Below are 16,092 nucleotides of genomic sequence, written 5' to 3' on the forward strand. Positions count from 1 at the left end.
CTGATACCTTTGAGCTATGCACCGTAAAGGACAATCAATACTGCCAAAATCAAGATTTTTTTTCTGTAAGTTCCAAAATTTAAATGAGAAATTACCAAATAAGTAGGTTTTTGTCATTATGTCTTGAACATGTAAACTGTGTAAAGAACAATTGACTTTTTATATTTGTAATATTTGTATATATATCTATGTGTGTGTGGATGTATATATGCACACATACTTCTCATATGTATATGCTTATATCTAATAACATGTCTTATGTTATATGGTGATTCTGCTTCTATTTCCTTGACTATCAGTAGGAATTTTGGCATGACATTTTCTCCTGCCAAAAGTCTTAAGTGACTGTGTATCTTGTTAACTGCTGACTGAGAAGTAAAACTTCACATATTTGCAAAAGCTTTCATGTGTGACAACAAAGCATTGAATCCAGAATAACCAGCTGTGCTCTCATGGCCTGATAGGAAGGAAGCAGGTTTATATAGTCCTGTAAACAGTTATATTACTTGATTTAAATTTATTATTTTACTGTATATGAGTTCATAATTTTTGAACTAAAATATTTAGAGGTAACGTTACAATGTGGAGAGCAATGCCGTCTTTCTAATGTGTATATCTACAGCTGTGAAAGTCAGTGGGAAGGAAAACTAGAACGAGTTACCTGATGTACTGCCAGGATGCTGTACTCAGTCAGGGTCAGATGTCCAGTTTTGTCCAAGTGCAATTCATTTGGGTAATAATCAGGAAGCAGAAGTAACTAATACTCAAATTTCATTCTTGTGGTTTAGTCATAAGACTCGTGATACACAGGCCCTGTAAACTGCAATGCAAGCTAACCTGTATTCTCATTTGCTTTTTTGTGTAACTAAAGGGCTCTTTAAAGGATAAAACTGCTCTGTAATACCTTTTTATTTTCTATAATCTGGCATTTTGAAAACCCTAACCTTTCTTTTAAAATCTTATAATGTAAATACATAATACCATACGCATTACACCGTTTTAGCAATTACCATTTCAGGAACATGTATTTACAATATTCTTAAAGGCAAATGTCACAGTAGAACAATGTTTCATACTCTCGAGTGTTTGAGATTGCGTACATCCCACTGTGTATTCATCAAAGAATTTCTCCCAGCATGGATTGATTGATCCATATATGCTTTCAAAAACTTGTCTTGTGCCTTGCTGAAGGCGTTAAGGCACATTTGCCATTGGGAAGATTCTGGACCATGTCACTTGCTTTCTCAACTCAGACCTCATGGCTTGAGCCAGAGGAACACCAAGATACTCCAAACTCCTTTGGGTGCATGCTGTGGTGTGAGTTTGAGAGGTGCATCTGTCAGAAAAGAGGGCACTGGGGAAGCTTGCTCACTTAGATATAACAAAGGAAAGAAGGACCAAAGAAAACTGGTGTTTCCAAAAGAATATGTGGTTGTTATGGGCAGCCCTGCACTAGCCCTTTTGCCACAATTTTTGAGCACATATCACAGTAAGTTACTGTTTAACATTAAATAACCTTTCATAAATTCTCTTGGAGAGCTCTTGCCAGTCCTGAAAAACCATCCTTCCTCCTATCAAAAACTACTCTGTACTTCAGCACCAGAGCTTGTTCTGCAAGGCCCATTTTTGTACCTTATTTTTTGTGCTAATGTAAGTCCTTGCTATTTTTTCTTGAAGGCAATCAGTCCTGCGAAGTATGCTGAAATAGGTCTCCAAATGAATTCTTTCTTAGTATGTTTGAGAATCACTGCAGTAGGCAAAAGCATTTGAAGAAAAACTGCTCTCAAAATAGCTCAATTAAGAACAGTAAAGAAATTGTGCTCACCTCTATAGTAACTACAGTTCTTCAGAATGGATTATCCTTGTAGATCAGGTGACTAAGTAGTCACTTTTTTTTTTTTAATTTCCTATATTCCATGGTAAAAAATAAATGTTCACAGTGGCACTGGCTTTAGCATTTTTTGGGTATTCCAGGTGAATAAACCGAATAGGTGTGGATGGAGGAGATACTGCTGGCAACAGTTCCCATGTCTCTGTCACACAGGGCACACAGGGGCTGCTCAGCTCGGAGGATCGCAGTACTGAGAAACAACCTTCCCTCAGCATTACTCTGAAACATGGGGAAAATAGTTCATAATTCATTTATATTATGTTGTTTCACTAAAACATTGCTGGACATCTTGTGGTGTGGTTAAAAAACTTGCAGAGGATATTCAAATACACGTTTTCCCCTGTCTTTGATATTTTCTGTGGCTATATGCAATATTTACTATAAAGTGCTTATGTAGTTCCTTTTGCTTTTTACATCACAGAGTGGTTTTTACATCATTCTTTGTCTTCTCTTTGTAGGCATTTCCTGTTTAAACATGGATCTGGGTCTTCAGCTATCTTCAGTGCAGCCAGTCAGAACTATCCCTTAACATCCAATACTGTTTACTCTCCACCTCCTAGGCCTCTTCCTAGAAGTACCTTTTCCAGACCTGCCTTCACTTTTAACAAACCTTACAGGTGCTGCAACTGGAAGTGCACAGCTCTGAGTGCCACTGCTATCACAGTGACCCTGGCACTGTTGCTCGCCTATGTCATCGGTAAGCCCTGCTTCCTTTCCTCTGCTGAATTCTTCTTTTACTTCCTCTGCCCTGTTGTCTTGCTTGCTTTGCACTAACACAAATCATGTTTTACTAATAATATTTGCCATTGGTGTTTCATAAATCCTGGTGAACAAAACACTGCACTGGCTAAAGGTTAAACATGGAATTCTCATTAACTTTCTACTCTGTTAACCTTGATGCTGCCTAACAGAGAAAGAAATATTCAAGATTACATGTTTATACTTGCAGAGGACTCCTACTGATTTTAATTGCTGTGATATTTTCTTAAACATTTGATTTTCATATTACGCCTTACAACATTATTGCTCTAAAAGAATTATTTGGAGAGACTGGTAATGTTTAATTGTGTTTTGCCTTGCTATCCTTAGTTAATTTCTTGAGTCTCATCACCATATAAGTCTTACACGGTTTTCCTCCTAATTGTTTTATCATTTGCTAGAATGACAGCCAGCTCTAAAAATAGTTTCACACCATGTTGTCTAAGATAGATTTTGTTATCCCTTTATTGAATTTATGTTCAAAAAATAGGTTACACAGTATAAACATAGTCATTTTGTTAGCAAAATATACTGGACAGGTTTATCAGAGTAGCTAGAAAGGTCTTCCCCAGGTTTGGGTTTGTTTTGGTTTTTTTTGTTGAGGACAGGTATATTGGAGGTGGCTTGAAGTCAATGTGTTACAATCATACATAGGAGAGCAATTCTATGTGATTTCCTACATAACGTTTAGCCTGAACTTTAATTATTTCATGGGGTTTTCAATCTGAATTGAAAATATTAAAGAACGTGACTGTGGCTTTTGTAAGCATAGGGAAATCTAATTCGTTTTGCTGTCTCACACACACACTTGGACTTTTAGATGGCAGTTCACAGGTGGCAGGACCAAAGTATCCCTAATAACCCTATAGCTTGAATGGGAATAATTCCAGGTTTGCCTGAAAGAGTGCAGTTCATGCTTAGTAAAACTTGTCAGAGATACAAGTGCAGATACCTCCAAACTGATAAATGGCCACTGATTTTCTGTACTCTCTGAATAAATGTATCAGTGGTGAAAACTATTAAAATTTCAGTAATTTCTTGTTACCCACTGAGGCTTTTTTTGGTCCCATAGTGACAAAGTTTTGATTATTGTCAGCAAGATGCTCATCAGGAGGGATTTTTTCCTAACATCCTCACCTAATGCATATGGGAAAGCAGATTTGAGCATTTCTGGTGCATGAGGATTTGAAAGCACCTGAGGATCTCGTAAGCTCCATTAATTGCAGATTTACATAACAGCTGGTGAGCATATGCCCTCAGTTAGGACAGGCTGTATCATTTTTGCAGCCTCATCTGTTTGCTGCACATACTATCCCACCCACACCATTTAGATTTTATCTGGATGAAGCACTGCCTTTTTCATCCCTGTTTAGATTTCAGTCTGTCTCTGAAATTTCTGTAACTTTCTAGGGATATACTGCTATATGTCATCAGCCTGAGAAGGCTGGAAGCACTCCTTGTCACCATGAATTAAAAAGCTCTCTGTGACTCTCCTGTAGATGTGTCTGTTTATCATATCTTGGTAACACAAGGATGTAGCGTGTTTGCTTCATTTAGCCCGAAGCAGGCAAAATGGAGATGTCCTTGCATTTTATAAATTATTACTATTTCTATTTATGTTTTCTATGGAAAAAATATGAATTTTTGAACCTAGAGTTATAACTCAGAAAACTTTTCAGGATGCCATAATTTGCTCTTGTTTTCCCCAGAAATTTTTCTGTTGCATGAGCTTTCCTGCAGATTCAGGTAGTATTAGTTAGCTTATTCCCAGTGAATATTCCTGCTGCCCATCTCTGGTTGGCTAAATATTTAAATAAGTTTATGGTCTCTTCTTACGACTCAGATACCTTAGTTATTCCCCTTTTGCTAGGTTTAAATCATAGCATATAAACTGTTTCAGAAGTTCACTGGCTCTGTAGTCTTGCATATTTGCATATCTTTTCACATGAAAAGTTTAAGTGTGCATGTTTTAAACGAGTAGTTGAATATCGAAATTCAGACCGTATGTAACACTCTGAAGTTAAAATTCACTCCCTCGAGTGTTTTCTCTTTGCTCACTATGGTTCAGATCCCTCACTCCATCAGGTTTCTTCAAGTCACAGGAAGTTGTGTCTGAGCAATCACTACAGACATGGGCCCAAATTGTAAAACAAAACTTGTTTTAATTTCAGGACCAAACTTAACCTGTGATCAGCTCAGCAGTTGTTACTGAAAGAATAAGGGAGACTTTAAAGCGAAAATTGTTTTCATCATTGTATTTTTTGACACAGCCTGCATCAACTTACCATGACCTACAATTTCAGGCAAAATGAATGCTGATCAAAATTTAATATCAAGCTTTTTCTTCTCCTAATCTAAGAACTTAAATGTTCTTTTTCAAATATTTTTCACTGCCATTAAATGCTTGAGCTAAACATTACTTTTAAAAAGAGGCCCAAATCTCAGCCTCAAGTCAGAACATCTCCAAAGTTTTAGAGACACAAAGCTTATTCCTGATCAAAATTTACAAGTGGATCTTATATTTGTAATGAACTGAGGCCTGTGCCAGAGTGCTCTAAGCTGTGATCTCTTTTCAATAACAGGTAAACTAGCAAAATGGTTTTGTTCTTTTGTTTTTCAGCCTTTCCCTCTTATCTGTGAGACTCAATAGCAAAGCTTTTACATAAGAACACGCAATTCTTCTGTATTTTCTCTCCTTTGAACTACTACTCAGTTAAAAAAAAAATACTACTTCTCCATTAATCCTCTTTTGGCCTATAATCACTGTGTTTACTATTTGGCCTTTCTGAAATTAATTTGACTGTTATATGGACAGTAAGGAAATTAGAGAACACTGTTGATGTTTGTGTAACAGCAGATTTATTGAAAATCTTTATCAAGTAAAACACATATTTTCACTTCAATGGGAGTAATTTCTGTGAATAGATTCTAAAATAATAGTAGTTACTCCAAAAAAACCTTATTTCATAAAGTGCATGTTTGGTCTTCAAACTGTTGGAGGTGTAATTGTAAATGTGTTGGATTATTTTCTATGGAAGAAATTCCTGCTTTCATTTTCTGTTGTCCTGTGTGTTGAGAAATGTAAATCATGTGAATCTGGGGCACAGTTGTTGAATTTGCCCACAAAGTGGGCAGCGAGGCAAGTGAGCAGTTGGTACACACCTCAGGGAGGTGATGTTGGTGCCTCTCACCAATGCATGGGGAGCTACAGCAGCTCCACCAGCAGTTCTTTGGTAAGTTTGACTCTTGCCAAAAAAATTAAGAGTAAATTAAGGAAATATAAGAGAATAAGAAATATAGTATTTCTTCTGTTTTTTTCCAACACCACATCATTTCCTTTAAGCCCAATACAATGGAGGATATGGCTACTCATTTAGTAGTTATTTTTAACCCATTAGTGAGTAGGATTTCTCTTCCATGATACTTTACCATTGTATTAGCAGCCGATTTGGACTTGTAAATCACTGGTTCTGTTGATCAAAGGTGCTGAACTCCTACTGTTCCTATTGATTTCAGCAGGTGATGCAAATGTTCAGTGCCTCTGAAAATTGCATCTCATGTTCTTGGATTTAACCATCCCTGACTACAGAATGACTATTTTATGTACAAATGAATTCTCAAGTATGAATATGAAGTCGTCCCTATCCTTCATGATATTATCACTATTTATGAGCATGCACTGGAGATGGGTGTTGGGTCTTAAATTATATTCACATGGAGGGTAAGGAAATTAAAGCCCCTGTGCTGACTGACACTGTGACCTGCCATTTCTCACTGTGTACAAGGGAGAGGAGTGATGGTTTCAACATTGGGAAAGGCCAGGCCAAATTTTAAGGACCTGTGTATCTCAGTGCATAGATTTGTAACATTGGTTGCATCACTTTAGGCAATGTATAACAGCAGCAAAAATAGGAATTATGCAGAGAAGGCTCAAGGGGAAAATACACTGTTGTACACTGAAGAGTATAATGGTATAGTAAACAGTGCTAGGTGTTTCAGGGTTATGCAAACGTTGTGATACAAATGCATAACCCTGAAATGCCACTGAACTCCTTACTGGAAGAACTCTCAATGAGACAGACACATCAGGATCTCTCAGCTGGGAATTGTGGTGTCTGCTCTCTTGGATCCTGGGTCTTACAGAGGAGCTTGATACTGTCACAAACCTCTAAGTACTCAGAGGAGACACACTTACTGTCACCCGAGACTAGGTTTTGTTTGTTCCTAAGTCTAAAATATGACTCTGTAATGAAAAATGAAACCATCATCCCTGTAGGAGGATTGCAGGAGAGAGGGATATATTTGTATTTTCAGGTATAAAAATATGTTAGGTGTAAAGAGAAGAGTTCTTGAGAAAGAGGAGAGTGCTGAGAGTTAAGATGGCTGTAACAAATATATGGAAGAAGGCCTCATTAAATGCCTTAGATGGTCAAAATAATTTACCACTTTAATGTGGATTTTAAAAAATACTCTGAAGACTGAATCAAATATTAACAGTCTCAAATTCTGAAATCTGTTTACAGCAGAATGGAATAGTATTTTATTTGTAAAATAAGCTTACAGAAGATCACTTTTTCTAAAGGTCAGAATCAGAACTTCGATTCTGGCTCTTACTTGTGTCCAGGTATTTTTCTCATTAATTCACCTTTACTGGAACTGTGACACTGACGCATCTGTGGCTTCATGCCACAGTGAAATCCAGTTTTATAAGCAGGACCTGCTAGCAGTTACAGAAACAAATAATTTTCTGGCAGTGAGAACAGGTGCAGAAAGAGTAGTCAGCTGCTGATACACATTCTATTACAGCTTTTCTGGTCTGGGCTTCAGGGGGATGATCTACTGAGATTCTGTAAAACAGCAGAGAAAGCTAAACAAAAGCCTTTAGTGGAGGTCAGCAATTTGGAGAGACTTCATATTTGCAGGATTTTTGTCCTTTGAAGTTCATCTCGCAGGTAGTAAGTGCTTATTGCACAGGACTTTTCTGACATCTCCTCACTACTGTGTGTCTCTTTTGCACTGGAGCCAAGGCTCTTATTCATATTCTGCCAAACATGTAGCACCGGAGTTGACAAGCTGTGCTTACACAGAAGGTAGATAAGAATAAATTAAATTAGATCATTGGCTTCCTAGCAGATGGTGGGTTAATCCAGTTTACAAAGTGAGTTCTGAAAAAATTACTTGTATCTTTGTGGATATTTACTTGAGTATGCTGTAACAGTGTGGGGATGAGGTAGTCAGTCTGGAACTGTCAATTTGTTTAAATGTTGAACAAAATAAGTGATCTGGTCAGTTACTTCAGAGGTAAAGACCCGAGCTTTTGCTCTGAACATGCCCATACTGGTTTCACTTATAGCAGTAACATGAAGAAACAAAAACCTGCCTCTAAGTAGGGAAAATCCCTTAGGCAGCATAAAGTTACACTCACTTTTCGTCTCTTTGCTGAGAGGTTCCATGAAAGAAATTCATGGAAAGGGTAGATGATGTAGGCCTTTAATATTTCTTTTTCTGCAAGAGATCTGTTTTACACCTAATAATTATTTTTTTACCTAATAAATTAGCTAAGAGAAACTCTGTACTGTGACTAGGATCTTCTGTACTGGAGAGGGAGAGGTCATTTAAAACCACCCTGTACAGCTCCACTGTGTAGCCTGGCCAGGGCAAGGGTGGCAGGGTGGTGAGAAAGAAATATGCCACATAATCCTGTGGCATCCTCCAGGATCTTCAAATCCACTGACTACAGATTCCTCCACATTTAGCTTCTGCCATAACATCAATAATGCATGTTAAAAAAAAAAACAAAACTGTGTCTACTTTTGTGTTAGAATTTAAAATAAATTTTGAATTTAAAAGGGCTATCTAATAAAATATAAATTAAATATAGGTATGGTAGTATCCATCATGTAAGCCCTATCCCCCGACATTATGTAAAGAGGGTCAAATTTTGCCTTCAGATCAATTTTGCCTCCAGATCACCTCAGTGAAAGCAATGTACAACTCTGCTCATGGCAACGTGTGACTCATAGATTGCAGAGACCAAAGTAATAATGTAATTATTGACATGGGATTATACTGGATGTTCAAGCAAGCCAAGAAAGAATATCTTTTCAGATGAGTGCAGTTCCTACCAGCAGGGAGAATACTGCACTCAGCTGTCAGAGAAGTTTGGTGAGGCCAGCTGATGGAAGTTAGGGGCTGATGCTCCTGCTGACTCACCACAGTTCCTCCTAACAAAAGTGTGTATTTTGCAATGGTGCCAGCTAACAAGCTGTTTCATCTCCATTTGCCTGCTGGTCCTTTGGTATTGCCTGAAACTGTAGCAGCTCAGCAGTGACCTTGTGCACCCTACTAGTAACTGAAGTATTTTAGGTGCTGCAAAATGCAGGGTATGTGATTGCAGAAATTTTTTTGAATGCCAGATAGGCAGAGCCAGAGTATCTTTTGCTTCTTCTGTAATGTAAGTGTAGTCATCAAACCTCAAAGGCTGTTCTGTGTAAGCTTGAGCTACATCATATAATGCATCCTTAGTCCTAATGGTGGGTTTCATACTGTTAGTCAGCAGCCAACCCTCAAGGGCACTGCAGTCAAGGTCTCCAGAAGGTTCAGCTCTGAGGAAAGGGCAGAGACATTCATCAGAAAGTGAATCTCCCTCCTTTTTGTCCAGCCCAGTACTAAGTTGGACAGAGTGATGGTATCATCTCCTATTTGTTCTGTGGAGTAGGATCTTACACCTGGGCATTACACATGGGAAATACAGCTGAGAACCTTGCAAATGGATTTATGCTGTGGGAAATGACATTGTGGCCCACTTAAATTGCACAGCATTTTCTGTGCCCCTTTTGTAAAAGCCAGAAATCCATTGGAAAAAAATCAAAGGGAGAATAACTCAAAAGAGAAGTTCTTTTGAGCTTTTTAATGAAATTCAGTACATGCCTACTTATTTCTAAAGAGATTTGAGAAACGGAGATTTGAAAGTTTTATATAATCTTATTTGGTGAAATAAGTGTGTATTTAAAACATGCTGTACATATGTTGTAGGAGAAAAGCTGTGTAGGAATTTTGTATACCCCAGGTAAAAGAAAAGTATCACAGAAAAGGAAAAGGTTAGGGAGGGTTCCGTGTCTACTAAATAAAGATTTATTATTCCCTGTAGTTAACTTCTGAAAAAGGTATCTCTAGGAATTAATGCCTTTACTGGTGTTTGTGGCCTGGTTACTCCCAGAGTGACACGGATCTGAAGGTAGTTTCTCAATAGCTATAGTTAATGTAATGAAAATAGGAATTATTTTAAGATTGCAAGGTGACTGGATTTTTCCATTGCTAGAAGTCATTCAGATCAATTCATGTAGATCTTATTTTCGCAGCCACATGCTTTGCTGTACAACCCTCAGTTGTGCCCATTGTTTAGCACAAGTCTGGTGCCCCATGTCACCTCCCAGGGATGAGACATCCGAGCCTGGCAGAGACCATCCTCTCTGCAGCACAGTTGGTGTTTCTCAAGGAGGAAGCTGACTGTCAAACATAGATACAGATAGTTTTGCCAGCTTGCCAAGCTTTGGCACGAGCTATGAAAACAACAGCACTTCCCCAGCCTGAAGAAAGACAAAGCCAGTAAATGATTAGAATTGGTGCAAGTGGATGACAGCATGCACAGAGTGTGTAATGTGGCAAAGACGTGCACCAAGGAAAAGGTGCACACACGTTCAGCCCTGACTTTGTGACATACCCTCTGCAGCACGTGCAGATGCTGTCCTAGGAAATGAATAATGACAACAATGGGAATAGTGTAAGAAAGCAACTAGATTACATTCATGATTCCATAACCACTAAAAGCTTATTATTGATGTGTGCAGTTGTTTTGCTTCTAGTGATCTGTTTCAAGTGCTGATATAATTGTTTGCATTAGTATAAATGAAATGTACATTCCTTAGCTATCAGTCCCATTGAACTGTGTTCCCTTTTGTTGTTAATAACTCTTGAAATAGTAATAATGTCCAGAAGCTCAAGCCAGGAGCAAAAGCACTTACTCTCTAGCTGCTTTTTGTTTTTTTGCATTAAGAATCTCAAAACTCAGACCTTAATTCTCTGTGATCTGACTGCAAAACCCTGTTCAAAGTATTATCATGGTCCATTGATGATTTCAAGACCATAGAATACAAAGCAATCCAGGCTTGAGATCTCACCACTGACAGCAAAAAGCTTAAAAGTACACTTCTAATACCTCCTCTGGGGAGTGAATATGTGCTGCCCAGTGTCTCCAGAGTCCAGACTGATGGTGAGTGAGTGGTTTGAGATGCAGTAAATTTGTCACAACCACTGTCACCTCACTAATTCAGTAGTCATGCTCTCATTTGCTTGATTTGGATCATGTATCTGTAGTTGGGTGACCCAGGAGTGCACAGATCTGGAATTAATGACTGTAGATTGGCAGCTTTGCATTCTTGTGGTACTTTTCCCAAGCCCTTGACAGGAATCCATTCAAGGCTTAGGATTTTGTTAAATTTTTGTAATTTAACTTTTCAGCCTGCGAGGGAGACTTGTGGCCAAACACATGAGAAATGGTCTCCAAGTTTCCTGGTTGTATTGAGATATTTTCCTTGAAGTATGTACAAGAGCAGCATAAAACCATGTACTTTCTTAATGCAAGACCCATTCTAGATCACACTTATTTCTCCTGGGAGTCTCTGAGGTTCCTACATGGTTCAGGATGAGCAAATATATTGACTTTTAGGCTCCCACTGTGGGCAGATCCTACACAGTGCAAATTGCTGCATGTGGTTAAAGAGCTGCTGCTCGGGCTTTGCTCTTTATGTGACAATTTCAGCTCCTCAGTGGGGGTCATCCTCAATCCATATTTTAGTGGGTCATCAGTCATCCCTGCTGAGTTACTTCAATGCTAAGGCAACCTTTCCTTTGGAATAATATGCCCTTCTCAGTAAGACCTAGGTAATTGTCTAGACCAACTGCAGTAGTATCATATTATACTAAAATAAGATCCTCTGTTGCTGTCTTTCTCCAATCATCCTTCAAGGCCTCAGATCAGAAACAAAGAAAGGAAAGCAGAAAATATGAATGGCTGTGCAGGCAAAGTAGAGTAGGCAGCCCCTGTGTATGGCAATAAAGATAGCTTATAACTTTCTAAAGGGATTATTTAGTAGATTTCCTAGTACATACTTAAATAACAACTATATTTCTGTTAATTTGTGTTGTAAAATAATTGCATATATTTTAGGTGTAGAGCCAGCTTTTTATCTGCAGTGTAATTCTAGAGTAAGTCTGGAGTCAATGTTTTTGCTAATGCTTAACCTAAATGAAAAGGTTTCAGAATGCAGTGGGCACAGTTTCACTTCAAACTGAATTGGAAGGGTGAGAAGTTTTAGTTGGTGTCATTGCTTTTGTCAACAAATTCTGAGATCTTTGACAGCCAAAAGCTGAGGGACACCACTGATATAGCATTAGAATCTGTCACACAATATTGAATTTATTCAGCTTTTATCCTTTTAATTGCAAGTAATTCCATTAATTGCTGTAGACATTCATCACCCTGGCCTGGCTGAGCTCCAGAAGAAAGTGTGGAAACTAATTAAACATTGAGTTTTAAGGTAAAATGGTAAATTGCTCATTAACCCCCTTGAAATTCTGATTTATTGCTAACAGAACAAAGCAATACTTGACTTTGCAGAAACTGGGTCGTATCATTCTTTCGTAGTCTCACTGAAGGTGATGTAGTTTAGACATCAATTAATTGGTCTTCATTTTTTTGCAGCAGTACACTTGTTTGGTTTAACCTGGCAACTACAGCCTGTGGAAGGGCAACTCTATGAAAATGGAGTTAGCAAAGGAAATAAAGGAACAGAATCCATGGATACTACTTACTCACCAATCGGAGGAAAAGCTTTGGATAAAACAGAAAAAAAAGGTATGTGTAAATGAGAAGCCAGATGCACGATGAATAGTTAAACATTAGTGCTGTTCAGAGCCTGTATTTTTTACATGTTGACAGTATTTTGAGTCCAGTTTCTATCTTCTCTTGCATAATTTTAAAACAGGTATGAAAAGCCCATAACCAGGTAAGTTCCTTTAGCAGAACTCTCACTGAAATTAGCAGCCAGTGCATTAGAAAAGGAAGGTTCAGTAGCACAGTGGGAGAAGAGACTTCTGTCTTAAGGGAGGGGAGACCACATTTGCCTTGTTCCCTGTGGTGCAGAGGGCTTGGCGCTGTGCCTGTCCTGCAGACCAAAGTCAGTCTCAGGCAAAGTGAACCCCTGTGTGCTGACAGGTCAGAATGTGCAGAAGAGTAGAAATCTTAATGCTTTTCAAGACATCCAGTTCTTGAAGGCATAAGATAAATATGTACAGCATCCTGTCACGTCCTGGCTGACCCAGTCACAGTGAATCAGCTCCCAGGAATCTACCACGGCTTCACAAAACGCCTGAGCCAGTCTGTCAGCTCCCTGCTGCCGGGGGTACAGCCCTGCTCTGCCCTCCCTCCTCCCTCTGCCGCTCCCTGTGGCCTTGTGCCCACTGCAGGGGTTGCCTCCTGCACAACCAGGCCACGTCAGTCCTCCATGGCAGCAGAAAATGGCTTTGTTAAAGTCATGATGCAAATCATCTTCTGCCACAGAAGTGGCTGAACCAGACTCTTGAAGCACCAGAGCTAGGACAGGAAAGGAGTGGGCTGTGCAGCCAGGGTGTGCAATGGAGAGAAGGAACTGTCTGAGATGTGTGATTCCATCCTCTTAAGTCCTGTCGTTTAATGCTGTTAGATCACCTGCTCCAGTATTAGTCACAAGCTCTGGCCCATGCTTCCCATCAACCACTGTCACAATGCTTTCTGACCAGAAAAAGCAGATGGCTTTCCCATTTCTTTTTATGGTACTCAGAAAAAGTGGATAAATCAGATCAGATCAAAGTGAATGGGAGTGGAATATGAAACCTAATCTTTCCAGTTGTTAGGAGGAAAGTAAAATTGTACTGGTAGCTCTGCGATGATAGGGGACTTCCAGAGCTTTCCAATTTTAGACCAGAGCAGGAATCTGATTTTTCGTGTTCTAGGCAAGATCCGTGACTGAAAATAGGCAGCAAAGTGGGACATTGTTGTACCAGTCCCTCCAGAAGGAGGATTGCATTGCACATCAATAATCTTGCAAATCAGTGTGGCACAACAAGATAGAGATCATATTAGATAAATGAACAATAGAAATACGTGTAAGGAGACAATGATGTTGTTTTCCATTATTTCATCCCTTAGAATGGATTGGTAGTGAATTGCAGTAAACGTTTTATACACTTCTGTATTTTTTGTCCTGGTGCACCATGGAAAATATCTCAAATAGTTCTTCTCAACTGCATAAAATCATTATGTCAATATATTACAGATTTAATAAAAGCTTTTCCAATGCATTTGGCTTCCAAAGAAGGATGTGTAGAAAAAAACATCAAATATCAAAAATCTTTAAAAATTAGATGGTTGGAAACAGAGAAAAGAATATGCAAGTCAATAAAGACTCAGTGTAGTAGGTAAAAACCCAAACCCCCTGCCTTGCTCCTGGGAATCCCAGTTTTTAGTGTAGCTATACAACTACCCCACAACACTAAAGAACAGAGTCCTGTGATAGCAGAGCCATTTCATTGAGGGCATACCCAGCAGTTTCAGAGGTCAGTCATGAACAGACCTACTCTGTTGTTTACTTGTCCCCTTTCACCTTTTGGGGGTAACATGTAATCCAGAGTTAAAGCTAGCAAGGAGTACACATTTGGAAAAACACAAGAAAAATCATGCAGAATTAGTACATGCATAGTCTGGCTCTGGCTGCTCTTTGCTCATTTTCTTTCTTTACATCACTTTTAATATATATCAGTAATTTTACTCCCAGTCCTCATAACAAATTCTCCCTCTAGAAGTGATGAAAAGGAGCACTTGGAAACAGGCAACTCCTTTCCCTACAGCAGGATACTACAGAAAGTTGATGCACTGGCTGTAAACTTTAAGCCTCTGATGTAATTTCACAGGGATAAATAACTGCTGTCAGATACTGTGACCTCACATCTTCACAACTCAATGCAGTAGCACAGACTGCTTTTCCAGACTTGGAAAGCGTAAATTTTAACTAATCTTTTAATGAAAATGAAGTTTGTAAACCAGCAAGTCAGATTTCTTCAAGAAATCACTTTATAACACACTGACCCATGGCTACGAGTTGACATTTTAATATGTAGTTATGTGATTAAAAGTCAGATATCCTATTGATGCTGCTATTTACCAGGGGAGTACAAGGAAATTGATTGTTTCAGGATCATTAATAATAAGCATATGGATACATTCTTGTGGAGGTAATTGGCACCACGCTGTTCAGAGTTTTTCTTTCTTGAAGCTGAGAGAAACCTGTGATTAAGAATCTATCTTCTGCTTTAGACTTCTGAGGAAACCCTGCTTAGAAAGCATAGGGAAGAATTAATACCCTAGTTGGCAAGATTGCGAGCTGTACAAGGAATTGAATATAGATAATTAAATTATACTTCGTCATAAAAAAAATGCTTTTACAAGAGCAGAATTGTATTGCAGCACTGTAATTTTAAACCTTATTTTGGACTTCTTCAAGAGAGAGCAAGAAAGTAGACAAGGATAGTCTGTGAGGGGTGTGTCTTCAGGTGCCTTTTTTGTACAGCCAAATACCTGCTTAGATCAACTAAACACAGAAGCAAAGCTAAATTCTTTTTCTGTAAAGAAAGCAGAGTGGCTCAGTGAATATGAAAATATGCATTTCAGACATGGCCCCTCCAGTGGCCTTTCCATGCTCTGTGGTTGTCTGAAAAATTAGCATTTGAAAGGTAGAGATTCTGCAACTGTGTCCTATCAGTAGGGGTAGATAGTATGTATATTTTCCTGTTAGCATTGTGAACAGCAGCATGCACTTCTTTCCCGTGGGATGAGGTAAATGGACATCTAAGTGCATCTGGTTTTTTTAAAGCTTATATTAAATTGTTGCTAGAGCAAAGGTATTTTCAGCCAAATGTGGAAAAACTCCCGAGGTACGTAGCAACACTAATATGATATTCAGCGTAATTTGATAATATCAGTTAGTGAGAATTCACCCAAACTGAAGACACAACACTTTTTCTTTTCAACGAAGAAGCAGACCTTCTCACTTCAAAAAATAAGTAGCTACTGTATGTTAAAGACCTTGAACACTGACCAATAATGCCTTTTAATGTCAAAGATCATACTGTGTCCCTGGCTGTTTACTTAGTGCTCTACTGTCTTGTAACTGAATCATATTAATTACCATGTGTCGATATCACCAAAAAGTTCCATAGTGTTTTACTTAACTCACAGTAACTGCTTGCCAAGGATCATTAAGATTGAGTATCTCTAGAGTATTGGAAATAGGGGAGAAGGTTTTTAAATTTACATAAGCCAAGTAGGATCTTTTTTTGGGTTGGGT

General features: G+C 38.6%; 1 protein-coding gene across 2 annotated transcripts in view; it reads left to right on the forward strand.

Moving 5' to 3' along the window:
* The window catches only part of TENM1 (teneurin transmembrane protein 1), a gene marked incomplete at both ends in the record, with an annotated part of 234,187 nt that overhangs the window by 91,700 nt on the left and 126,395 nt on the right, over positions 1–16,092 (forward strand). For both annotated transcript variants that reach the window (XM_082289581.1, XM_082289582.1), the window contains 2 exons: positions 2,350–2,588; positions 12,414–12,566. In XM_082289581.1, the coding sequence (XP_082145707.1) occupies positions 2,350–2,588; positions 12,414–12,566 (392 nt within the window). The remainder of the gene's footprint in view (positions 1–2,349; positions 2,589–12,413; positions 12,567–16,092) is intronic.

The sequence above is a fragment of the Coloeus monedula genome, assembly GCF_965178545.1.
Source record: "Coloeus monedula genome assembly, chromosome: 12".
NCBI classification, from domain to species: domain Eukaryota; kingdom Metazoa; phylum Chordata; class Aves; order Passeriformes; family Corvidae; genus Coloeus; species Coloeus monedula.